Source organism: Aedes aegypti, chromosome 1 (assembly GCF_002204515.2).
Source record: "Aedes aegypti strain LVP_AGWG chromosome 1, AaegL5.0 Primary Assembly, whole genome shotgun sequence".
NCBI classification, from domain to species: Eukaryota; Metazoa; Arthropoda; class Insecta; order Diptera; family Culicidae; genus Aedes; species Aedes aegypti.
The window spans coordinates 161,790,461-161,818,013 of NC_035107.1; the positions used below are offsets into that span (position 1 = coordinate 161,790,461).

The following is a 27,553-nucleotide window of genomic DNA, read 5'->3' on the forward strand; positions in this document are numbered from 1 at the left end:
GGCGAAAAACACTGTATTCGCTCCCAAACAGCTGATAGGAATGGAAATGGTCGTTCAGCTACGTCTCGGTAAGGATCACGACGTCAAGTTTATAATCGATAATCGATCCGTTGACGCAGACGTTGTAATCGTTTCTGATATATCGGGCTCTTTGTACCCCATACCGAATGACATACATCCAATTGTTCCTCAGGTGACACCTTTAGTTCCCGGTTTCTCAGATCACATTTGACACACTTCAAAAAGTCGGGCATACAATCGTGTGCTTCATGCGGTTCAGCGCACTTAGGGCAGCATACGGGTTTACTGCAGGTGGAAGCTTTTGGACCGTATTCAGAACAGTGCAAGCATCTGTTCACAATGAATATCTCCGTAACTTGACATTTGTCCCAATCGATGTCGCATTCTCACAAGCAAGCCAAATGTACTTGCGTCAACTTCGAGAACTGCGTACATTGTGCTGATATTCCCTCTTTCACTTGTTCCTCAACCGAATCACTTTTAGTTTCGCAGATTCGGGGATTCTATTCTAGTTTCTCAACATATCGAGAAACTCTGTATCCGCGAGGTCTTCGTAGCAACCAGAAATGTTTACTCTAGGCCTTACAGCTTCCAGCAGACAAATGTCGTAGGCGATTGCAAGTTTATCGTTTGCGGCCTGTTACATTTTTAATGCAATAGGCAATAGCACAATTTTCGCAGCGGACTTCAACTTCACCGTTTAGCGGCATCGAATATATTTTACAGCAAACTGCGATGGATTCAACTTCGCTCGAATATCTTTCTTTGTTGCTTCGACACTTTGTTTGGTTGGTGTATCGTTCGTCACTGCTTGATCCTGACAGACCAAATCCGGGGTTGGCATATAAAACGTCTTTTCCCTGATCTGAGTACGCCGGCATCGGAAGAAGTTAAAAGAGTGCGGCAGATTTTGCGATTTGCTGAGGCGAGTACGGGTAACAGCAGCGTAAGACTCCCTAGTCCCTCTAGTTTTGGAAGTAACGGCTAGTTCAACGGAATGGTTTTCAGAGACACGGACATATTCTGAGTTGCTGGGTCATAGAATATTGCGCAAATGTAGCCATTAAATTAGAGAGCTGAGTGATCTTCATATGCATTTCAGAAATTTTTTTCTGCAAGTCGTTTAGACTGAACTGATGTGTGCGGCATTCAAAACATAGGTATTTGGGTGAAACATTGCCGAAAATTGTCTAGCACACGGCGTTGCGTATGCGTTTTGTAGACTTTACATTGCAGATATAACTCTTAAAGATTGTACTCCTTAAAAGCTATATAAACAAGTTACTGGAAACTCAATACAAAATGTCCAACAGATTTTACGCGTGTATTTCTTGTAAATTCGCTGGTGGAGTTTCAAAATATTTTTTTTTTTTCCTAAAATGCTTAATTATCAATTACTGGCTTATTGCTCCCTCTTACTTTGAGCAAAATAGACCGATATGCCGGTAAAAAAATTAAATATCTAAAGGAAAGAACTCAATAATTGTTTTATGGCTTAACTAATAAATGTTCACGAAATATTCGGAATACGTTTTCAGGCATTTAAATTCATCAAACTTCTTTGATCACGATTGATATGTTAATAAAAATATTACAAGCAGAGCAACTACAAAAACAATTGTGATAGCTGTATTTATACACGTGCTTTATAAGGTGTTATATTACGTTAAACAATACCTTGATATATGAGAGATCCACTATAAGTGCGTTTCTCTACCTTCAATGTTTACTACTAATTCTATTTTTATGTACATTAACTTTGTTCTACCTTGAAAATATGTTTCAATGTGTTTCCAAAATCGGGAATAAATCGTGCCAAAAACGAGTGTCGCTAAAATCGGGTTTTACCAAATTCGGGAAAGCACTGTATTATTAATATTTCAGATGAGTTTCCAACAAAACCTTAGAGGAATCCTTGGATTAATCTCTGAGGAAATTTTAGTGATTCGAGAAAAATGCTGAGATTTCTGTAATATGTATGGATAAGAATTCCAAAAGAATCCCAATAAATCTTATAACAAAATCATCTTCTTGGTTTAAAAAACAAACCTGCATGCATTTCATTAACAATCTTCAGAAAAAAAATTGTCATAAAGAAGATTCATGCAGAAATAATTGGTGCAGTTCCTAGAGTTGCTCTATTACATACTATATTAACATGGCAACACTGGATGTGTACCAACCGACAATCTATGCTCAACATTGCTCACACTCTCTCAAAATAGCCACCTTCTCTTCCACCAACTTTCAAGCAACGCAATCCATGCCTACAGCCTCTCAGCCCCTGGCCAACATGCAACATAAGCGCGCGCGAGCGATTGTTTCAAGCAAGGTAGAGGCAAGCTGTTCTCTCATCCGCCCGTTAGTTTAGTTTCGTCGGTCGACCTGCTGCGATGCCGGTTATCGGTTCCGTTCCTTTCAAGCTTAACCGAACCGCAATGAGTTCAGGTGTTGAGTTCAGTAGTGTAATGTTTGTGCCTATGCTTAATTTGAATAATCGGGTTCACAGTGCTGCAGCAGTTTGGGATGTCGACCGTTGAGGAAAATAAACGGCAGATGCTATCAATGGCTTCGTAAACTCAGTTAATATTTAATTGATAGTTGTGTGCTTTTATGGGTGATAAGTTGAATAAGGTGCACATAATGTTGTTCGTACGTTAAAATAGTTTTGAAAATGAAGATTGAAATAAGTTGGCATCTGTGATCTGAACTAAGTTCAACAGGTTCAGCGAATAATGTGACGTGTTCTGGATGCTTTTAAGGTATAAAAGTAGATTTAACGAAACATAAGCTGCTGATGAGCTGAAAAATCAAACCATCGAATATGAATTCATTGCAAGTACGTGAATCGTTGTGCGGAACGTCTAGTAGTGGTGTAAACGGAGCGCGAAATTGAAGTTGTAGTAGCGGTTTTAGTCAACGTCCAAGACTTCGCCGCCAACCAGTGCACAACACGATGCAAAGATGCCTTTCGTGCAGCGTGTTGTGACCCCGAAGTATGTTGCACGGTCGACAAAACCGTCCCATTCACGCGGAACAGCTGCGTTGCCGGTTCAAGACTATGAGTTGGAAGCGATCACGAACCTAACGCTGAGCAATGCCCTCCGCCAGCTGGCCTCGCTGGTGCTCATCTCGAACCAGATTTTCACCGAACTCAACAAGGAATTGGCTAGTGTTAGTGAACGATCACTTGGGATAAAACAGCGAATCGACAATCTTTCCAAACGAGTGGAGGAATTTGACCCAAAGCAAGTCGCAGTCCGTAAGTACCCCTCTTCTCTTACATACTCAACCAGTTTCCGAAGCCTCTCGCACAGTCGGAAGCTTCTTTTTCCACTTTGTGCATCTGTTTTCTGTAGGTAAGAAGCTGTGGTCCAGCGATGTAGTGAGGCATGAGAAAATCATGAGATTGGTGGTGTATTTATGAAACCCGATATATTTATGACTGCAGACTCCTTCCGCCATGTTATTGACATTTGACTATAGAATATCCTTAAAAATAGTAACATAATAAAATCATATTTCCATCTCCTAAATATTTTGATTAGTTAGGGGATAATTTTTTTTATTAATAATCATTTATTTCATCTGAAAAGGTTGCAACGATGTTTGCCTAAAATTGTTAAAAAAAATCATTCGACATTTGTTCCAATGTTTCAACATATCATATTCAATATATCTTATCAGTTCCATACCAGCTTCAGCATCATATTTTTGTTATTTTGAATCTTTTGCAGACATTTCTTCCTGGTATTACCACAGCTAGTCCATTTACCGTGGCAGAAGAATACCATTCCATTTTCATTTATTGTGATTTTATCTGACATTTGTTCCAATATTTCAACATTGGATATTCTATGTAAATCATTAGTTCTATATCAGGGAGGGATTTTCAAGATCATTTTCAAAGTTTTCTTTTGAATCATGTGTAGAGCTTTCTTTCTAGTATAACAACAGCTAGGTCATATTGGAGCAACATACAGCATAGCACGTCTGAAAATTTGTTTGAAGATAAAAAGTTTATTCTTAAGACAAAGTTTCGATTTTGCCTTATTAAGTGGATACAGATTTTTTTTATATATTTTACATTTGGCTCGAATGGCCTCAATGTGATTTTTGAAAGTTAATTTGGTATCTAGATACTCAACTTCATCTGACCATTTTATTGGAACCCCTATCATCGTGACCACATGTCTACTAGAAGGATTCAAATGAGAGAGCTTTTAGTTTATGTGGGAATATTATAAGTTGAGTTTTCAAACCCTTAGAAGAAACTTCCGTTTTTCCAAGTGTGAAAGAAAAATATGCAAACTTTTTTGCAATCTACTACTGATGATACGCAGGCTTCGTAATTTGGTGAGTTTAAATTTGGCTCAAAATTGTTTATCGAAACATTCGGATAGGTAGGACGAGTTTCCTCATATTCTATGATATATTGTTGAATTCGTTTACAATTGATAAATCACAATACCTTTAAAATTTTGCTTTACTAATTGTAGAAAAACAAATGCGAAACTTTTGAAGATAATTTGAAGCTCTAGAACTGATTTCTTAAGATATTGGAAAATATTAATTTATTTTAAGAAACTTTAGCCATGCGGTAACATTTTTCTCTCTTTCTTCATCTTAACGTCTTTTTTATGCATTTCTTGATCTTTATTGTTCATGAAATTGGAACATTTCAATAAAAAATATATTAGAGATATGAAAATTATCTTGGTGTTTTTTCCAGTTGTCGATAACGGTCTTGTAAAAAAATATTACATTTTTTTCCTGAAAAAAAAAAATGAAAACTGAAATGTTACTTGGATGTGTAGGGCATATTTGCCAAAATATTTTTATTTGTGAGACGTGACAAAAATCGAAATACTACTCCGTCTTAACCCTCTAATAAACAATCACGCCTGTTTAGTAGAGGGATGCTATCTTACACCCCACTACACTTCTGACGTTTCACCACTTTGTTCTATGATTCTTCTTCTCCCAGTGAACGTGTTGATGCTTCTTTCCGTCTGCTTTTTATCTATACATACTCTAGTTTCCACCACATCTTCCCTTCCAAATCCCGACATGCAATGCGCTGTACAACCGCGCTCAACTTCGAAGCAACCCAACCAATTAAGCTACATATATTCTCCGTAAAATCGAATTGATGAATTTCCGGTTGTTGATGTTTGTATTTCCTTTTCCTATTAGTCTCGATCTTGCCGAATGCCAACAACGAACAACGGTACGGCGGCAGACCTCATTCGGGATAATGTCTTTTCGCAGCTCAGACCATCTGAGCGTAAATTGAAACAGTCAAAAATCATTAATTTTGCTGCTTTGAGATTCCGATGATTGAACTTGAATTTAAAGATGGAAATTCTTAGTTGTTGCAGCGGACATTTCATGCGTCTGAGGAACACCGGTGGGGCAAAAGCTTGAATCTAATGCGTGGCAAAAGATCACTGGCTGAAATATAAAATATCCTTACTTTTATAACAGGCATACGTGATAATTTTATTATTTTTAAATTTATAATCATTTCGTGTATTTAAGTTGTTTGACATCAAATGTATCTTGATGTTACAAAATTCAAAAGTATTCTAAATGTGAAAGTTTTCGAGAATTCGCATATAGCCAAATAGGGAACCACTATAGCCATAACCGGTACACTTTCTATACTTAAAACCAGCCATAAACTTTTGTTTGCAGAGAAATACAACCAATTTTCTACCAAAAAATTGGCCAACACAGGGTTAATTACGATATACCCAAAAAAATGATTTTTTTTTTCGAAACTAAGTAAAAACGTTAAATTTCGGTGACCTATTTCGCACGATCAAACTCATATTGAAGAATTTGAAGATAATATGTGTATTTTGACAATTTTCAGTTATTTTCCGCGAGAAAATAACCTTTTCCCCACTGTGGGCCAAAAATTGTTTACAAGTATTTATGCCAAATCTAGTACATCTCAAAGCAGCTTTTAAAACGCCCTGACATAAACAAATTAAATAAGATTCTCTTTTTATTTTGTTCCATGCAATGAAAGTTGAATCGAAAATTGCTATTTTAAACCATATCTTTCGGAATTTTATTCGATTTGAAGTTAAAGTCTCTCACTTGGATACAACTCGAACCACCATGTCATTTAAAACAATTGTTTTCAATTGAGCTAGAAATCTTTGAAACAAGAGTTTCTCACTCGAACACCCCACTTTACTCTATAATTGTCAAATTTGTACAGATTCAATGTTGCAAGGATAGGTATTAGAGGTTTTCTTTTCAGCATCTATTACATTTCTGATGATGATTGATTGATTCATACAAATGTTTTAAATTTGTTAGTGATTATGTAGATACTTCTTGGGATTTCACTAGTTTCTACCCATGTATACTATTGTTTTGCTCTATCTTGTTTATTGTGGAAACTATATAACCACCATACCATTTGTGACACTTGTTTTAAATGGAGCTAGAAATCTTGAAAAACAACTCTTGCCACACTCGATCTTTTGCCCCTTTTTACTCTACAAATGTTCAATTTGCACAGATTCAACGTTGCAGCGATGGGTAGTAGAGGTTTTCTTTTCAGTAACTATTCAATGTTTGATGATGATTGATCGATTCATTATTATTATTATTTAAGGTGAAGATAAATCGAAGCCAAACATAAAATTTTCAAGAGCACGGATCTGGAGAACCAAACATCCGTTTAAGCTGAAAACTTAATCGATTGGTCACTCGCTGATGGTGACCAATCGATTAGGTTTTCAGCTTAAACGGATGTTTGGTTCTCCAGATTCGTGCTCTTGACAATTTGAAGTTTGACTTCGATTCATCGTCACCTTAACCCGTATAGGCCTGAGTGAAAGAGAAACATCTAAAACTCTCACCGCTTAGCGAATACATAACGGATTTCAATGATTTTTTGTCAGTACACTCGTACACATATCTAGTTATGAAAAGTGGCCAAAGGATCACGGGAATGTTCCTGTGGCCGGTGTTATTCCGGTGGGTCACTGGGTCAGGTCGGGTGGAAAGGGTGCTGTGCGTTTGTGCCCCTGGAGGTAAGCAAATTTCATGTCACAGATAATTTTCGGTATCGGCTATAATGTGGCCACTATATCAAGTAATGTTAAGAAAATTGCATCAGTGTAAACCTTTTGAGCAATGATGGAAATGGATAACCATGAGTGCTGCATTTGATTGATACTACAAATGACCATTTTCGGGTCTCCGGGAAGCCTCAAATGTACGATAAAATGGTTAAATTGTATCTTAACATCTGTGCCAAACTAATGGGAACGCATTTTATTGAACTATTATGTCTGATCTAAAGTTTTCGAGCATTGAATCGGTTTAGTATCCAAAAAATCTATACCCAGTTCTTCCGGGTATAAGGTTTGAGTGGCCACATTTAGCACATTTCAAACGGTCCCAAACTCTTCATTTATAATAATGAAAATCAGATCTTAATGATTTATGCAAATTTTAATAGATGTCATTGCAAATGAATACAGATAACTTGGAATGTTTCAAAAAACAGCCGTTTTTTACCCGACTTGACCCAGTAACCCACCGGAATAACTCTGGCCACAGACATATTCCCGAGATCCTCTGACCACTTCTAGAGGCTAGATATGTGTGCCAGTATACGGACAAAAAATAATTTGAATCCGTTAAGAACTCGCTGAGCGGTAAGGGATTTACCTTTTTGGCTTTCACTCAGACCTATACGGGTTAACCTCGCCAAGAATATTTGGCCAATTCACTCGGTTCATGGCCGCTTCTCTCCATCCTCGACTGCGATCCACGCTCTCCAAGTCCTGGTGCACCTGGCCAATCCACCTAGCTCGCTGAGCCCCACGTTTTCTTGTTCCGACCGGATTCGTAGCGAACACCATAGTTACAGGGTTGTTGTCCTGCATTCTTGCAACATGCCCTGCCAAGCGTACCATTCCAGTATCATTTAGCTACCTTCACGATACTGGGTTCGCCGTAGAGTTGAGCGAGCTCGTGGTTCATCCTTCGACGCCACACGCCGTTCTCCTGCACGCCGCCGAAGATCGTCCTTAGCACTCGGCGTTCGAAAACCCTAAGAGCTTGCAAGTCCTCTTCGAGCATAGTCCACGTCTCATGCATATAGAGGACTACCGGTCTTATGAGCGTTTTGTACATCGTGCATTTGGTGCGGGGGTGAATCTTTCTTGATCGCAGTTTCTTCTGGAGCCCATAGTAGACACGACTTCCGCTGATGATGCGCCTTCGTATTTCCCTACTAACGTTATTGTCAGCTGTCAACAAGGATCCGAGATAGACGAACTCGTCCACCACCTCGAAGGTATCCCCGTCTATCGTAACACTGCCTCCTAGGCGGGCCCTGTCGCGCTCAGTTCCACCAACCAGCATGTACTTTGTTTTCGACGCATTCACCACAAGCCCGACTCTTATTGCTTCGCGTTTAAGGCGGGTGAACAAATCTGCCACCGTTTCGAATTTTCTCCAAATAACATCCATGTCGTCCGCGGAGCAAACAAATTATCCGGATCTCGTGGAAATCGTGCCTCGACTGTTAAGTCTGGCTCTGCGCATGACATCTTCAAGCGCAATATTGAACAACAGGCACGAAAGTCCGTCGCCCTGTCGTAGTCCCCGCCGAGACTCGAACAAACTGGAGTGTTCGCCTGACATCTTCACACAGTTTTGCACACCGTCCATCGTTGCTCTAATCAATCTTGTGAGCTTCCCGGGAAAGCTGTTCTCGTCCATGGTCTTTCATAGCTCTACACGGTCAATTCTGTCGTATGCCGCCTTGAAATCGATGAACAAATGGTGCGTAGGAACCTGGTACTCACGGCATTTCTGGAGGATTTACCGCACGGAAAAGATCTGGACCGTTGTCGAGTGGCCGTCGATGAAAGCTGCTTGATAACTTCCCACGAACTCGTTTGCTATAGGTGATAGACGACGGAAGGGAATCTGGGATAGCACTTTGTAGGCGGCGTTTAGGATGGTGATTGCACGATAATTTTCACACTCCAGTTTATCGCCTTGCTTCTCCGGTAGCTGTTCCGTTTCCCAGATTCTGACTATCAGCCGATGCAGACAAGCGGTCAACCTGTCCATGCCCATTTTGATGAGTTCGGCTCCGATACCATCCTTGCCAGCGGCCTTGTTGTTCTTGAGCTGATGAATGGCATCCCTAACTTCCCCCATCGTGGGAGCTGGTTGGTTTCCACAGTCCGCTGTGCTGACGTAGACATCGCCTTAGCTGTCCTGACCTTCTGTGACTGTGTTCTCTGCGCCATTCAGGTGTTCATCGTAGTGCTGCTTCCACCTTTCAATCACCTCGCGTCCGTCCGTCACGATGCTCCCACCCTTATCCCGGCATATTTCAGCTCGCGGCACGAAGCCTTTGCGGGATGTGTTGAGCTTCTGATAGAACTTCCGCGTTTCTTGAGAACGGTACAGCAACTCCATCTCTTGACATTCCACCTCTTCCAGGCGGCGCTTTTTGTCCCGGAATAGGCGGGTTTGCTGTTTCCGCTTCAGTCTGTATCGTTCCACGTTTTGTCGCATACCATGCTGCAGCATTGGAGCCCGCGCTGCATTCTTCTCCTCTAAAACCTACTGGCACTCTTCGTCGAACCAATCGTCATATCGTATCTGACAATGCTTTCGGCAGCGTCGTTAGTGGCTGCTTTGACTGTCCTACAGGGGTCCTATCGAGCTCGCCCTTATCCGGCAGCGCTGCCTCAAGATGCTGCGCGTACGCATTGGTGACATCCGGTTGTTTCAGTCGCGCTAGATTGTACCAAGGCGGGCGTCGTACATTGCTTTTTTTAATTTCTTTATCAGTATCATTCCAAATATTACATTCATTTCTTATATTTAGATGTTCTGTGTTATTAGATAACACTATCATCCTAATTTGGTAAAACAAATTTAACGTTGTACATCGTTGATGATGGATAGTTTTGGGCGCAGTTTCTTCATCACCAGGTAGTGGTTGAAGTCAATGTTAGCGCCACGATAGGTTCTGACGTCGGTTGTGTCGGAGAAGTGCTGTGCTGGAAATAGGGGCTACGAATGGCCATATTCTTGGAGGCGCCAAAACCTATCAGTCGTAGGCCGTTCTCGTTCGTCAGCCGGTGGGCGCTGAGCTTTCCAATCGACGTTCTGAACTCCTCCTCCTGGCCAACCTGAGCGTTCAAATCTCCTTTGATGATCTTAACGTCATGGCTTGGGCAGCGGTCGTACTGCGTTCGAGCTGCGCGAAAATGCGTCCTTGTCATCATCAGTGCTTGCGAAGTGTGGGCTAAGCACGTTGATTATGCTGAAGTTAAAGAATCGGCCTTTGATTCTTAACTTGCACATTCGTTCATTGATCGGCCACCACCCGATCACGCGATTGATTCATACAAATGTTAAAAAATTCGTTAATGATTATGTACATAGAAACTTTTGGTGAGGTTACTAAATTGTACCTATATATACTATTGTTCAGTAAGTTCTTGTTTATTGTGGAAAATCTACATATAACATCTAAATCATGGAAAATCCCAAAATAGAAAAAAATGATTTGAACACATAAATTGAAATCTGTTTCACTTATCATGATTAATAACTATTCGAGAGAACATATCGGAACAAAGGCTTTTGTTTCCCCTTCGAGCATGTGTGGAAACTTCATGCGTTCCACTTATATGATCGGCGACTTTTTTCACTACACGAAACCGGGAATGCATTAGACTGATAAAAAAATCGGTGCCACTTAATTTATAATTATTTTTAGAACATTGAAGCCCTCTTACTCATTTCGTCACAGCCACATCAGCCCATATTCACCGGTAAGCAGTTCGTCCGTGGCATAGTCGGTATGTAACAATAAAATGTGGAATACATAACAACGCTACAACTGTGAAGCCAACATCAGTAACCGACTGGCGTAACGGGCATGGGTGTAAGTTTGCTGGCTGTCGTCGCGGTTGTATGGTCGTAAGCCGAGAGCTGCCGGGTGGCACATGAGTGGTTTCACCCTTATGTTTCCCCTAGTTTTAAAAACTGCATTTTGAGGTTAAAACTATCGTCAACGGCGGAAAGCGCACGAGGGAAAACGGTACAACACATTCCATTAACAGTTTGGTTGACGAAAATAGTTTTAGATGTATGCAGCTATAAAAGTTTATTTGTTCTTGAGAAAAAAAGCAGGTACTGTGAACCTTTCTCATTAGAGCATACAAATTATTTACATCAGGCGTGATTATATGATAGTTTGGCCTCAGTTAATCCATTGATCATTCTCGTTTTGAGCTATACGACATTTAGTTAGTTAGTAAACACAACAAACTTAAAACATGGTGTTTTGAAGGAAGTAACTGTGAACAGTGCAATTTTACAAATAAGTCCAACAAATCATGTTTGTTAGTTAATTTTTTATTTATTTTTTGTAATTATCGTGAATAAACTCACCGTACATAACCTTGATTCCGGCATGTTACATATAAGCCAACATATAGAAAATTTGTTTTTTTTTTACGGATACTTTGAGTGGGTTACATGCATCAATGTAATATTCCAAATTTTTCGTTTACATGTCTAGTCGTATTAATTATCGTACTTTCCTCGGCTCAGAAATCCAATAGAAATACGTCCACTGAGGTTATATGTTGATATATCTTCCAGTAATTTAGTGCATTCCACGAAACTTTCCCCTCCGTGATTACATATGTACAAGGTCAACTAACACGCAGCACAGAAACACCATTCTGACTAACGACGGGCTGAGCTGAAACCCTTGAATGGTGCAATAATTAAATGACAAAGCACGAGGAACGCAAAAGGAAGCAGCGAGTTTGAGCGCCAGAAACCCAGTCATACGTAACGATTATTATGGGGTCCCTGTAGAGTGAGGTGAGATTGAAACGAACATTTTGATGCTATCAGCGCATAGTGATCTAGATTTTGAAAATATCGTTCAAATCGACGGCGTGGTGTTTTGATGGCTGTCTATGTGTGCACATACACATGTGGCAAGGGTTTCTATGCTTATTGGCGGATTTAAAAAGCTGTTCTAGTTTTTAAACCGATTGTACAGTATGGCCCATGAAAAAAAAATGCTAAAATTAGGGAGCGAATATAATTTCTTATTACCGTAGTATATTTTGTCATTACTTCTATATAGGACAAGTTTTGTCATATTATTTTAATTAACCTAAATGATGTACTACAGCAAAACAGTTTGAAGGTTTTTTTTGTCAAAACATCAGAAAAAGCGTTTGATCATCGTGCACTCTGCTGATAATTTTTCAACTTACAAATCCACACTCAATTGTTGAAAATATTAGTAAGTTTGCCATCAGTGGTTGGAGGAAATCTATAAGAATGTGGTTTTCATTGTCACAATAAAATATTTTGCCAGAGCCATAATTAAGGGAGCATTGTCGTCTTATTGGTTTGGGTGCCTTTATTTGTTGTTAAAGTTGAATAAAAAAAATAAATACAGAGGTACTCGTATAGGTTGGTTGAGGAAGAAATTTTCAATTCAGTTAGAGATAACTTAGATCAAACAGAAATATTCAAATATGCGTTCAATCAGAGTGGACCAAGTGAAAATCTTTAGTATCGGCCAACATATACTTGTCCGAAAAGCGGGTTCTAGGATACTCCATACAACTTTTTTCGGGCTCTGGAATCAACTTGAAAAAATGTAATAAACAATAAACAAGAATCACTTGCAAGGTTTTGCATTTTCTCTAATTCTTCAGCGCGCTAATCGTTTTCGTTGCTATGTTGGCACATTGTCCACTCTGACTACAAACTTTTATCGATTTTTATTGATCATTCAGAGTAAATTGATTACATATCTCTCGCATATTACAACATTTATCAAATCCGATTGATGTGAAATGGAGGTTTGCATGTAATGACAGAATAATCCAATTTTCCCAAGTTTTGTACTAGGTCCTCTCTGACTTAACACTGACCATATGATATGGGCGAATGTTCGAGACAAGTCCTGTGAAGAACCTCACCACATCGTTGACATTTTAAAAGCTTTCATCACAAAGATATTTAGCACGAGGAGTGCATGATAAAATTAGAAGGTATGCTTCCGATTCCTCTCTAGTATGCAGAAAGTAACAGATAAAAATCATGTTCGAAGCGAAAAACATAATCTATACAGATAAAACAATTCAAACAATGAATAACACTTTTGTTTCATTTCTATTTCCCATATAAAAGCTACCATAAGATATGATACGACGATTTTCGCATTTCTTTCTTTTGGCTATACTATATGAAATTTGCCTGAAAGTTGTTTGAAATAATCTATTTTCCAGAATAAATCCTTTTCCCTTTCCTTTGGCCACATTTCTCGGGCATCTAAAACCAACTATAGAATGGCCATGGCAGCCGATGGTGCTGAAAATGCTTCCAGAAGCATCACCTTTGAAAATATTAAAGTTTGATGCCCATATTGATATGGCTCCATATATGTTCCAAATTGACCACTTTCCCCTACTATAGAGTGGTCAGTGCATCTAATGGTTCTGAATATGCTAATGGAAGCATCATTTTGAAGATTGATGGCACTTGGATATAGCTCCAAATAATGTTTACATGATTGGTAATACTAACATGACTGACCATATTTTCCGGAACCAATTTTACGGAAACGGTCATATTTCTGAAGATTTTCAACGAATCTTAATGCGTCCGCCGGCATTCAACTTCTTATTAGTTCTAGTTTCTAGGAAAATTGTAAACATCTATACAACTTCACACCGCACAAAAATGCAAGCGACAGAAGAAATGCCATTTGGACATGACCTCGGAAAATCCGGAATATCTCTGGTCCCCGGAGGCCAATATGCATGCCCAAGCAAGTTCCTGAAACTGGACTAAGTTTGCCGTCGATTGCTTCCGGATGCATCCAATTTCATAAATTTTTCATAAAGTTATAAGCATTTGAATTTAGGCAAAATTTTGTCTATCTCAATCTTTTTGCCTATCCCCTGTATTTTCAAAATATTTCTTGTGAGAGGACGGGCCTGGGGTAGTAGTTAGTACTAAAAAGAGTATTTTGATGACTTCATTCGGAAGGGAAGTCGTTGGTCCCGAGATGAACTTGCCCAGGACTAAAAATCGTTGATAATGATAGAGAAAATATTGTGGCAATATCCAGTTATTTTCGAAATTCTGATGTATGCATCAGATATTATGCTGTACTATGCATTGAAATTTCTCACGTGCTGTACAATTTATTTTTAATTTTCATGCAAAAAATCTTACTATGGGGTGTACAGGGAGTTGGAAAATCCCGTAAATTGTCTTACGTAAATACAGTCCCTAATCAGTGATTGAATATGAAAAAAAAAACTGTGGCCAGAGATTTTCACCATATATCACTGCCACGTGATGGTCCTTCAACGAATTCCAGAATATCTCTGGGACTAGAAATACAAAAATCACAAATTAAAGGAAGGAGTGAATAATCAGCCTTATCAAGAGTATGGTTTATAGATTTATAGCCTAATGGACGCATGGCCGAATTTTATTTTTATTAAATAGTGCCATTAAAGTATTTTAAACAGACAGAGGCAATACATATATATTCTGGTAATTTACGACAATATCAAATAGAAATCGCGAAATTGTTAATCAAACTCTAAAAATTATTATTTCATGTAGTTCTCTGTTGTAATTCTCTACTCTGGTAATCTAAATCATGGTAAATATCTAAATCACAAGGTCAAAAAATCGGTAGCTTTCAATTTATCGGCAGTAGAAATCATATAAGTGTAAACATAATTGAAAACATAACCTAAAAAATTGTATAATGACAAAACTTCTATTCTCGAGAATAGATTTCTGACAAAAATTATTCATGTTTGTTGATTAAAGCACATGTCATACAATCATTTAATCACTTACAAATCTTGAACGAACACACTCCAACTAAGGCTAAGTCCAGCAATTACCGGCAAATTGTTGAACTGAATGTCTGTAGAAGTTTGTTGGTTTGATTTAAGAAAACTATTTTCCGAATCTTTTCTCTCGACATGCCAAACTCAAGAAAAAAATATTGAAAAATCCGAGGTAAGGACTGTGACGAACATAATTTGTGAAATTTAAACAATAATAACCTTAAAATCTATGCATTGATACACGTAAGTATTGTTCTGGTCAATAAGCAATAGTTTCAAACATATTTCAAAAGTGTAAATAAAGGTTTATTTTAGTTTTGTTATTCTCTGACATTAGATCGAGAAGAAAGTTCAAAAATTTATTTCGCCGAACGGGCAGACAAACTCGAGCATTCACATTGTTTTGGTGATAATTGGCGGTAATTGACTTATAATGTTGCTAATTTTGCCCTTACTAAAAAATCTAAAATGAATTTATTTAACATAAACTGTTATATGCTTGATCCTATACATTTCGGAGTCCTTAACATGTTCGAATAAAACCACTAAATCGATGATAACAACAGCCAATACACGCTGTGGAATAACAGACTAAAACATGCAGAAACAATAATTTGTTCAAAAGTACACCGAAAGTTTGTTATTTTTCGCGTTAATTCGTTTTTATTTTAAACTTTGAAATTCCTTCATACTATAAAATCTGAATTTTTAGATTCAGTTTATGCTTTTAACATGAATGTCTTTATTATTCCACATTGTTGGCACATAGACAAACACTCCCATGCAAAAGTTTGGGTTCACTACAAAAAAAAAATACAAAAGTGTTTTGTTCATAACTCTGTGATTACACGTCCAATTGAAGCTCTCTATGCCGCATTCGAAAGGCATTGAGTTATTCTCGTAGGTTAATGAATAATTTCGTATACTTTCTACTTAAAATTGTGACATTTTTCAAAAAACACACTGAAAAAACATGGTTGATTTCCTCAGCATTGGATCGACCAAAATTTTGAATCAATGTGTCATTGAAATCACAATCTTATACTCTTTGAAAAGCACTTATAAAATTCTAGCGGAAAAATCTGAAAACTATTCAAAATCAACAAAGAGATATGGAGAAAACACTTTTGTATGTTTTTGTGGGAGTGAACCCAAACTTTTGCACGGTAGTATAGATCATTGCAAAGCTGGGAAAAGTTCGGAAAAAAAATTATTGAAAATGGTCCGACAATCATCTGCGAACTCCATAGCTTGTAGAACATTGTAATGTACCAAAAAAAAAGTCTGACGCAGGTTTTCACGCCGCTTTTTTCACTTCTACAAACATCAGTTTGTACGATGAATCATCAGACCTTTTTTAAATAAATGACTTATGGTTATGTGAATCAAAAGTGCCGTTCACACAAAAGTGATCATGATCAATAAACATTTTTAAACTAGAACCAGTGTTATTAAATGTCAAAATTTGTGAAAATTTAAAATGCTTATAGCACCCTCCCTAGCGAAATATCGCATCAGCAAATATTGTCAACCGATAGTAATTCGGAAAAAGTCACCGGGAAAAACATTTTCCGATGACATTTTCCACGGGGAAGGATGATATTGGCAATATTCAATTGTCAAAGTCACGTGATATTCATGACATTTAACAGCTCTGACTAGAACAAATAAAATCAATTTAATAAACTCTTGCTCTTCTTACGTATAAACAAGCGTACGGAGAAAAAGTATAGCATGCGAATAAATTACTTCTCCTTCCGCTACGAAAATTTAGAAAATTCGTGCTTTGTATAAACCGTGAAGAAAAATCGTTTTTTTTATCATAACAACCATCATCTGATTGAGATTGAACAGGTAAAAGCTCTTGTCGTAGATATTGAATATATACTCACAAACACACAGTACAGTACTATACAGAATGGTGGTTCCGTGTCGGCTATCAGTGTTTCGAAAACCCACTTTTGCTTGTTCCGCTCTACACCGGAAATATTTTATGTTCCACCCTGCCACGCTGAAACAATACTTTCCTGTGTGCGAAGGTGAGCTGAACCTTTTTTTAAATATTTACCAGTACAATGCCTGTCCGGATTGGGCTCTCCCCTCCTGTGTGAGCATGGTGTAAGAAATGAATGAGAAAAACACAAAACTAATAACACAACGCACCTTTATATTTTTATATTGAATCCTGCACCTTGAGCAGCACCACCGGTGGCTGCATTTACCAACTACGACGAAGAGGGAAACTCTGTACACCTCCATAAAAACGTGCTGCCTCCCGACTCGAGCTGAAGGAACGCAAGTGTAGAGAATCACTGCAAAATTTCGATTCATAAAAACCAGTCTAGCCAAACGTGTGTGTCAAATTGAAGCCCAGCAAGACGCCAACACGTTGAACCATCACGAAAGACTCCCCAAGAGCCCATTCTCTTTGATACATAACCTCTATTATCTTACTTTTAGCGCTGCCAGAGTTTTGCTTGGCACCGTATGACGATTTTCATGTTTCGCGCATAAACCCACTGACGTCTTGAATCGATTCTTTTTTTTATCTTATATGGGATGTCCACCCACGAGCGATTCAATCGAACTTAACCCTCTGATACCCAACCTCACTTTTAGAGTGAGTTACAAGTTAGCATTTCATGTAATTTTAACTTTAAGGAAATATTTTTTACCCCTAATTATAATGGGTTTTCAAAAAATGTTCAAAAATTTAAACGTTTCAAAACCTTTAAAAAAGAATTTAATAAATGATTAACATCTAATAGCTAGCTATCTGAAGCATGATCTATGCAGCTCGGCAACCCAGTCATGTTTGCCATTGTCATTCATTTATAGCAATTGCGTATCTTAAATGGATGCGCTCCAATGATTGTGCAGGACGACTGAAAGGCAATGTCAGCTGCGCCAATAATGTAGCCAAATTTATTGAGGCGTAACTTTCCCCATCTGCACAAAATAACTGCTACGGTGGTATTGAAGCTACTGCACGCCAAAGCTGTAGATTTGGTTTTATCTTGCTGAAAACGGTGACGCGCGAGGCTTTGCATGAATAAACTTTCACGATGCATGCCTTGCTGACAGTTTAGCTGAGGCATTTAGCCGTTCGTTCGAAGAGATTCTTTTGAGATTGCATGCGTGAAGGCCACACATATTGGTACATCTCGACCTATGTTTTTAAAAAATGCTAATTTCAAATATAGATCCAAGATATTTCATAGAGTTGCAACATGGTTTAAGAATATCCCAAAATTTCCATCTATTCTTTTGAACTCAAGCTAAAACCACCAGTATTCAATTGTCATCAAAAGAGCCATTAGTGTTGCATTAGAATACAATTACATTTTGAAGAAGGTGTTTCACGCCTTGTAATCTACCGACAAATAAATATTCATGTAGCTGGCAACAATACTTTTAAACAATGGAGGAAAGTTCAAATAACAAATTCCAAGAGAGACAATTAAATCGAATATTCGCAGAGTAGGGATTAATTTCCCAGTTGAATCCAATTTTCCATCATTTGGTAGCTGCCAACGCTTCGTAATATTTAAGTAAAATATTCAGAAAAGTTAATCGTTAAGTGACATCCATTGTGTTTGGGAGAGCAACCCACAATTATCTTAACGGCAACACTCGTTAAACGGAACGCTCTCAAGCTCTTTTTTAATTCCTTCATTAGTATAAATTCAAACATTTAATTCATTATTTTATATCTGGATGTTCTGTGTTAGGCAACAATGTCAACCTAATTTGGTTAAAGAAAATTAAGCTTTTGTTGACGTTTTATTAACGATATATTACATTTGGCATAAAAATTCAGAATTTTTATAGATGAATTAATTTTACCTGCTTATGAGAACAAATATCAGCTAAATAACTTCAACTAACGACAAGCTATAAGAATACCATACTTCTAGCAAAATTACAGATTGCCCCACTCATTATCTCATGTTTTATATATGATACAAACAACATTTTTGGAAGCTTGCAACACTGCTCAAAGAAAGTCCAAAAACTTATGATATTTAACATCTGGTGTTATATTGAAAAATAATATTTTAAAGAATCTTAAATAAACAAAAAAAATCTGGTGTAAAGCATTCAATTTAGATCTCAGATTAGTTAACGATGTAGCGTTCAGTGTCATCCTATGTTACACACTAAGATTTTTTTCACGAGCTCGGCTGTGCGAATCTCGGTTTCCCAATTTTAAACGAGACTCAGCTAACGAACTGTCCGGTTGCATAGCAACGAAGCACGATTTACTGACACTCGGCTTTTATTTCCTGAGATCTCAGGAAATTTTTTGCTGACGACTCGGCTGTGTGGATCTCGGTTAAAATAAGCCGAGATTCGGCTTTCTAAATTAAGTGTGTATATGATGATGTAAAATTCTTTATGTAGCTGACAACACTGATGAAATAAAATGAAGAATAATCAATCAAAGGGAAGATAGCAACTGTGATTTGCTGATAAAAAAAAATTGATATTCGATGTCCTCCATACAAAATAAGGTACAGTGGGATTCCGTTTTTGGCAACAAAGTCGAAATTTTCAGTTGCCAAAAACGGAACCGTGCCAAAATCGGAACCCATTTTTTATTTTCAAAAATATCATTTTGACGTTGTTCCATCATAATTATGGAACTAAATGATGACCAGACTTCCGAACGGTCCATTTCCAAGTAGATTTCCGTAGGATAGGACTATGTTATAAATCTGAAGATCCGTCATATTTATTTTGATAGGTGTTCTACACACTTTTTATAGCTTAAATATCTTCAATGATGTTTTATAAACTTTTTGTATACTATTTGTATTCCTAGGTCATGTCAAAATAATAATCGCATAAGTGACCTTTGTCCAAGAACGGAACAATTCCTCAAAGTAGTGTAAGAATACAGAAACTTCATTGGAAGCGTAATTACAAAAAAAGGTTTAGGTGTAACAAAACTAAATGATTCTAGTTAAATAAACTTAAAGAAAAAACGGTTTCTAGCGTCAAATTTAACAATATTCGATAATTTGAAAATGATTATTTTAAATTAAATTTCTTGCATAGTAAGGCATCTGATATCAAATGATTGACTACAGTCAAAGAGCACACAAAAACAGCAGAAGTCATTTGCTGTACCCATAAAAAATTGTAAAATTTTTTGAAACATAATATTGACTAAGCAAGGATTTTCCACAGAAATGTGGGCTTCGTAGCCGTGAGGTTAGCGGCGTCAATAGTTTAGGCGTATTTTACTACGGAATGTAGGTTCGATTTCGTGGAGGTTAGCCCCTGTCTTTTCGTCAAACAAAAATTCTTCATCTTCAATGAATAGTTGTTCCGTGTGTCCGTTGTATAAACGTAAGGATTCTCCAGAATCCAATTAGACAACCCCTAGACCCAGCCAGGGGTCACTCGTAAGGAACATTTTGATGATTTCATGCGGCAAGCATACTTGAATTAAATCTTGATATGGCACGTAGTATACTCTAGCATGAGTAATACTGGAATACAATGTTGGATCGTTTCTTTAAAAAAGTGATTTGCTTCTTTTGCTATGGTATGTTCTACATAAGCAATGCATGTAATTCTACAATAAAAAGAACAGTGAGCTGAAATTGCGAAACGAAATTGTAGATGAAAACTCTGTGTGTTTTTAGACTTTTTGTTCCTCTTATGTCAATGTTGATTTGTTAAGAAAAGCTGTTCCAAATCTGAAGAAAACTGACTTATACTAATTACAATTGTCTACCGGCATACTCAAGTGGGCGGTCATAAAGCGTGAATGCCTGAGAAAAGATGTTGGAACTCTAGTTGATACTAGTAGATACTCATAGAGATTAATGACTTCATGAAACGGTACGACTATACAGTAGAGTGATGCAAATTTTGAAATATTGGTTCCCCTATGCTTAAACGATGTCAATTATGGTAATTAGCATCCTCCCAAAGTTTTAAGTGATTCGGAATAAATTTGACTGTGCACACGCCATTTGAAGTTAATATGAAGATTACTATGGAAAACGCCAATCTTTTGTGTTCAGCCCCCTATCTCTTCGTCATAATATGTTATGGAAAAGTGAACAAACTCTTCTAATGCGAAATCCTTTCAGCTACAACTTTGCCGAAGACCACATTTTGATTGGACGTCAGGAAAAATTGTTACTCATCATCATAAAGTGGGTTTGCATTTTACATGCTTCACCAACTGCCCGGCAGGCAACAGTGGTGCTCCTGGTGGATAGAATAGGTCAAAGTAATCCAGGCTACTATGTTCTACAGCAAAAAAGCAGTGTTGGCTTAGACTTTGTTATCAATAATAACAAATTATCCTTACGTCCCATCAAAATGTGGTCTTCGGCAAAGTTGTAGCTGGGAAGATTTCACATGAAAAGAGTTTGTTCACTTTTCCATAGATAATTATTTCGGGCAGTTAGAGGACTGAACACAAAAGCTTTGCAATTTTCATAGTAAATTCCATATAAACTTCAAATGGCATGTGCACAACCAAATTTCATCCAAATCACTTCAAATTTTGGGAGAACGATTTTTATCATAATTAACACCGTTTAAGCATAGGGGAGCAAAAATTTCAAAATTTGCATCAGTTTACTATACAGCCATCTAGAATTAAATAAGCTCATACGGTGCTCCTAGAAGTTGGTGACATTCTGAGAAATATCGGCGAAAATTGAACTCTGGAATGCGGTAAGCGTGGAGCAGGATTGCTTTTCAAATGACTAAAACAAACGACTCTATAATATTTACAAAAAAATTCATTTTTTTTCCTTGCAGCACTGGTAATATAATATCAAACAACACTTTATATATCGAAGAATCTGTTAGATAAACAATCTGCAAAGTTTGACTGGGCACTGAATTCTATCCAATAGAACGCCAAATTTTCTTGTTTCATCCAGAACTACGAAAAAGACAATACTACAGATTCACTCAAAATTAGCGAAAATTAATGTTCAACCATATTTAGGGCGCAAAACATTCTGCAGTTATGAACCGTTTTGATTCATATTACGGACAGCTTCAAATTCCGGACACTCTCATCTGTATGGGAAACATTTCACACGAAATGTTTCAATTTTTGCCGTCCAAAAGTTCTCACTTTCGAGGCTCGTTTTATTAAACTTTTTCCATAAATATCTTTGCAAATATATAATGCATAACTACCTTAGACGTCTCTTTAGTGGTTTGACGATTTCAATTGATGATTTGACTGTTCCATTAATGATTAACATGAACTGTCCGGAATTCGAATCAAAGTGTCCGGAATATGGGGCAAAAGTGAGGAAGCGTCCGGAATAGGCAGCGTCCATTTATTACGTAACGCTAAAATTGAAAATTTTTGACCACCTCCCCCCCCCTCCGTAACGCTTTTTTGTATGAAAAATTTCAAATTTTTGTATGAGCCGTAACGCTTGAGCCTACTCCCCCCCTCCCCCTAGAGCGTTACGTAATTTGTGGATGCCGCCTAAGAATCATGAAATGGCCACACATTTTTATTTATTTAAAATTATTCATGTTGCGGAAGCGTATTCTTTGCCCACCATCCGAAAGTTAAGGGATTCCAACGCTCGATAACACTAAAAAATCATACAGGATGATTTATTTGGTATGCTCTATGCTGGGTTATACTTCACTGAGGCCTTAAGTGTCCGTAATATGAATCAAAACGGTATCACAGTCAAACCACCATCATAGTAACCATGAAATTTTGTTTCTAGTATGGTTCCATAAGTTGATATCGAGTCATGCAACATCGAGTTATAGAACATCGACTCATGAAGGTTTCACTGTTTTTACGATACCAGTTTTGAAAAGCTAGGAACATTGTTCAGATTAAAATAAAATTCAATGGACTCAGAGATATCTTGAATTATTTAATCATACTTTTTTCAGAGATCCTTCAATGATACCTCCTGGAATGTTTACAACAAAAACACGTTCAATATGCTGTTGCTTTTGCAAATTCTTCGTAGAATTTGTTTATTTTTAGAAATTGCTTTAGATTTGCTCTGAGAACTTTTCGATGAATTTGCTAGATTCTATCAAAGCTTATTGGAAACATTTCTCCCATTTTTTTTTTTTTGAATTTGTCTAAGTATTTTTTTTTTTGAAGTTATACCAGATTGTTCTTTTAAAATTTCTCTATAAATCCTGTTGAAATTCTCTAAACAATTTATTCAAAAAATGATACATATGCTTTTAACCTCCAAAGATTCTACCAGGAGTTCGTTGAAAGATGAAGCTGCAATGGTTATTCCAAGAAGTTTCTTCGTGATTTTATTCTAAACGAACTCCAAGAATTTCTTCTGAAGTAGCTCCAAGAGTGTTAATTGACTAAAAATTTCAACACCAAAACTTTTCTCTCAAGTGTGATTTTTTCAGTAAATCGTCCAGAGATTTATGCATAAATTTTCATCCACATCGATATGATTTTCTCAGAAAATCCACCTGAACATTGATTAGAACTCGCTATTTTTCTCTGTGTCTCAATTATAAGGTTCCTGAATTTTAATACAAATTCCATTTGAAATTTAGTCACATGTTTTTCTATTAACTATTTCAATTAATATTTCCAGTAATTCGTGCATGGACTTTTACAGGTATTCCTTCAAAATTTTATATCGAACTTTCTTCTTGAATTATTCGGCGGAACGTTGCTGATCAATTTTGTATCAAAAGTATGCTAAATTGGGTACTAATCGTGTTATAAGAGCTACATTTTTTCATTTTTTTATAAAAAAGGTTGAGTTTTACACACTTTTAAACTTAATTGGATAGTCGGTTGGAGAAAGTGAAAAAGTGCCGCGATCGATTAGTTCTGTTTGATCTTTCGACCTTGACACTTGCTTTTGCCGGGGAGAGCGACGAGGACAGGATCAAACATGTCGCGCGTCGGTCTCGTAAGTGAAAAAGTGACGTGATCGGTGAGTTCGGTTGGAGAAAGTGAAAAAGTGCCGTGATCGGTTAGTTCTGTTTGACCCTTCGACCTTGACGCTTGCTCCTAAGCAGTGCGTCAAGAAAGCCCGAGCAGTTTTTTTTTTCCTTTTCGGGTCGCGCGCGCCTATTTTTTTTCCTGAGTGCTTTTTTATAGCCGAGCAAACTAGTGAAGCTGAAAGTGGATTGTGGCTGCTCAGTCAAGGATAACGGATCAATTGGTGAGCTCGTTTCATGCTACTTTTTTTAATCTATAAAATATGTATGACTTGCACATTCAATCGTTACAATGGTGGGATGTAAATATGATTTTTCAACAAACTATGGATGGTTCGTCACTGTGAGTGTCGACACAAACTCTGATTCATGATTTATTTATGTTTAACATTTTTTTTTCAGAACACCTCTTATATACCTTTATTTTTGTAATTAAAAAAACTTTGAATGGTTTGACACTACAAGTGTAGACTTGCGAAAGGTTCACTTTATTTAACAAACTTTGGATGGTTCGCCACTGTAAGTGTCGGCATAAGAATAAGAGTGTTCTATGATGTCCCAACCAATCGAGTTTTTTATTTCTTTTCAAATGAGTAAAATATAATAACACATGCTTTCGTCCTGACAGCTGTAGGAATGTTACATTTAGGTATTTGTTCAACAAACTTTGAATGGTTCGTCACCTCAAGTGTCGGCATAATTTTCCTCTACATAGAAATTGTTCATATCAAATGAAAATATTATATTTACATATAAGCATGTATATATCTCACAAATCATTGTTTATCATGATCTAATCGCTTATCAAAGTGAATCCTGTGACCCAACGATCCTCCCCATTAACAAACATCCCTCCCAGTGACCTTTGTAGAGATGCAGAGGCAAACACGGTCTCTAAATAGCAAAGGTTACACACTAACATTCCTTCCCCCAATCCCACCTGACTGCAAGGACGTGGCCGGCGCCGTTATTGACCCTGTATAAATAGAGGCACTGAATTATGCACACTGAAGAAGATTCTGGCCAATCCCAGCCGAACTTCTAGTTGATTCTTTGTGCATTTTCACTGACTTCGGTCAATCACGGAATAGCAACCATTGATATGTGTAGTCAGTCTAAGCTAAGCTAAGCTTTTAAACTTAATTGGATAGTTAATTTTGCGTGTTCATTTATTTTATAGTTTTTGAATTGTATATGAGCAAACTGAATAAGGTTGTATTTCAATCTGAAATAGTATTTGACATTTGACGACTACCTTAACTTTGTTTTCTGGTGAGATAACAAACATAATACTTTTTCATCATTCACCCTGTATGGCATTCACCCTGCATTTAACTATTAACATTCTTCATTATTCGAATAAAATGTCTTGTAGTTTTTTTAGATCGCTTTGCGTTAAATTCATACTTTCGCAAACAGTGATGTTTTATATATTGCGATATTCTGTAAAGCTTTCCATACCATAGGCAAATATAAAAAAATGTAACTTTGGCGAAGAAATCTTTCAGTTTATAATTGTGGAAGTGCTCTAGAACACTGAGTTCAAATGCAGTGGGAATTTAATGGTAGCAAGAAGGGGGATATCTGTGTGGAGAAGTTCATCACGATTTTCATGTTATGGCGGACTGCGAAGAAAGTGAAGAAAACGTATCTCAAAATAAACCCTGAGAAGCAAATCATTTGTAGTCGGGTGGCATACAGATGGGTTCAATGATTATTTTTGTTCGGAAGAGGTGAAATCTGAAAATGGATCATTGACCTTAAGAGTTTTAAAAGCTTCAAAACAAGATTATGAGAAAATGATCCATTGAGCAAACTATTTTTGTTCTGCGTTGTGTCTAATTATGGCCTTACGAGAATAGATTATTATATTGCATAACGGGAAGGGAGTAAAATTGTTCGCACTAGTCTATCAAAAAAAGACGGTTTTACTTGTTCTTTGATTAGGTTTTAAACTAAACTGGCGTAGTCCATTTACCTCGTACAGTCTGAATGAAAAGTAGCACTGTAACTAAAAAATCATTATCGTAGGCTCCAACTGTGCTATGTAGACTGTAAAGTTTCCCTACAATAATAATACACACGGGGGCACTAAACTGTCTATAACTACAAGCCGCTACGCTAATAAAATATTTACGCTGAGGGCAGACAAACTCAATTCCAAGAATAACAAATGGGGAAGGTGCAACGATTTCAATGTTTTTTTTTATCGTGGTCCCCATTCGATTTGAGAACACTGATCCCCCACAACTACGGATGTCCCTTTTTACCGAAGGAAGAACTTAATCGTGATAATAGATCCTTAGGTGCTTCCGCTTCCATCAGCACCGAAAAACGTGACAAAACTTCCGTTGAAAGTACTTTTTTTCCTGTGAGCAAGCATGTAACAGTAGACATCGATTGGAAGCAGACATAAAAAACAAATAACGACACGCAAGCATCGTCCCATACTCTCTCGAGTTAATGGTTTCAAATTTCAAGGGCGTCTAGGCAGAAGAAAATTCACATGAACGACTGTATAGGCGTTTGAGCTTACACTACCCGCTATAAGTGTGAAATCGCTTTGACGGGTATTGGAAAACCCGTTTTGAATATTTCTACAATCACCCGTAAGTAAGTTTTCGAGGAAGTAATTATTATTATTATTATTTATTTGCGACACTTTACCATTAATGAAAGGAAGTAATGTAATATTCAGAACGAATGTTGTAAAACTAGATTAAGCGATTCCATACTTTTAGAGGGTAGTGTATGTGTTAGTATGATACATATTTCTTCATATATCCTTAAAAAATGTTAGGAATTATTTCCTGCAGTCTTGAAATTTCAAACGAAAAACACACCAATGCGGCTAAAAAATATACTGAATACAGATATGAGGAAACTTTTCTCAATTTCTCTACAATGTAAAACTAAAGAAGTTGGAGTAAACCCATAGAGGTGAATCTTTTCCAATTTTACAGGCTTCCTATTCGACTGTACTGAGATGACATAAAATTTACTGTTTCAATTTAGTTCCTTTTCCTCTCTTCCTAGCTAGTTAGCACAAACAATATGAGTTGTAGAGTCATTGGTAGGAAGTTTCACACCCTCAAGGATAAACGGTCAGGCATTTACCAGAAACCATAAACCACTTGAAATGCTTGAGAACGGAAAACTTTTCAAATGTAACGCTTCTTGTGCAACGTTTTGCAGCAATACCAGAACCATGTTGCAAACGCATGTGACTTCTAGATAGAGTAGGAGAACCAGTTTTCACCATAGGAAAGAACTTTTGAAAGCCTTCAGTCCATGCGTTTAGCAGGAAAAATATAGAACACTTGTCAGAAACTTTATTTTTTTTTTTTTGTAATCAGATCTGGAGTGGCGAAAACTGGAACACGTTGTCGTAACGCAACACAATTGTTATGTTTTTGTAGCAGATTGCTCGAAATCATGTATTGAATGCTCCAAAATCATGACTCGCGCATCCTTTTCTGATCTATTTATAGTTCTGTCAATCAACCTGATAAAATGAAAAAAAAAAAACAAAATATGCTAGAACGGAATACGAACCAAGAACCTTCTGACTGAGAGTCACGTACTATACCACACTACCAAGTGCTCGTGTTTTATTTTTTAAATTCTTTATTAGTATCATGTCAAACATTACATTCATTTCTTATATC

The 27,553-nt window shown here is 37.2% G+C and overlaps 1 protein-coding gene across 2 annotated transcripts in view; it reads left to right on the forward strand.

Annotated features, from left to right (window-relative positions):
- The first annotated feature begins 2,385 nt into the window (after window positions 1-2,385).
- LOC5576869 (mucin-3A) overlaps window positions 2,386-27,553 on the forward strand; it is a 168,913-nt gene continuing 143,745 nt past the window's right edge. The window contains exon 1 of one of the 2 annotated variants that reach the window (XM_021852790.1): window positions 2,386-3,283. In XM_021852790.1, coding sequence (XP_021708482.1) covers window positions 2,986-3,283 — 298 coding nt within the window. In that variant the 5' untranslated portion in view covers window positions 2,386-2,985. The remainder of the gene's footprint in view (window positions 3,284-27,553) is intronic. The other variant, XM_021852803.1, reaches the window with a different exon arrangement.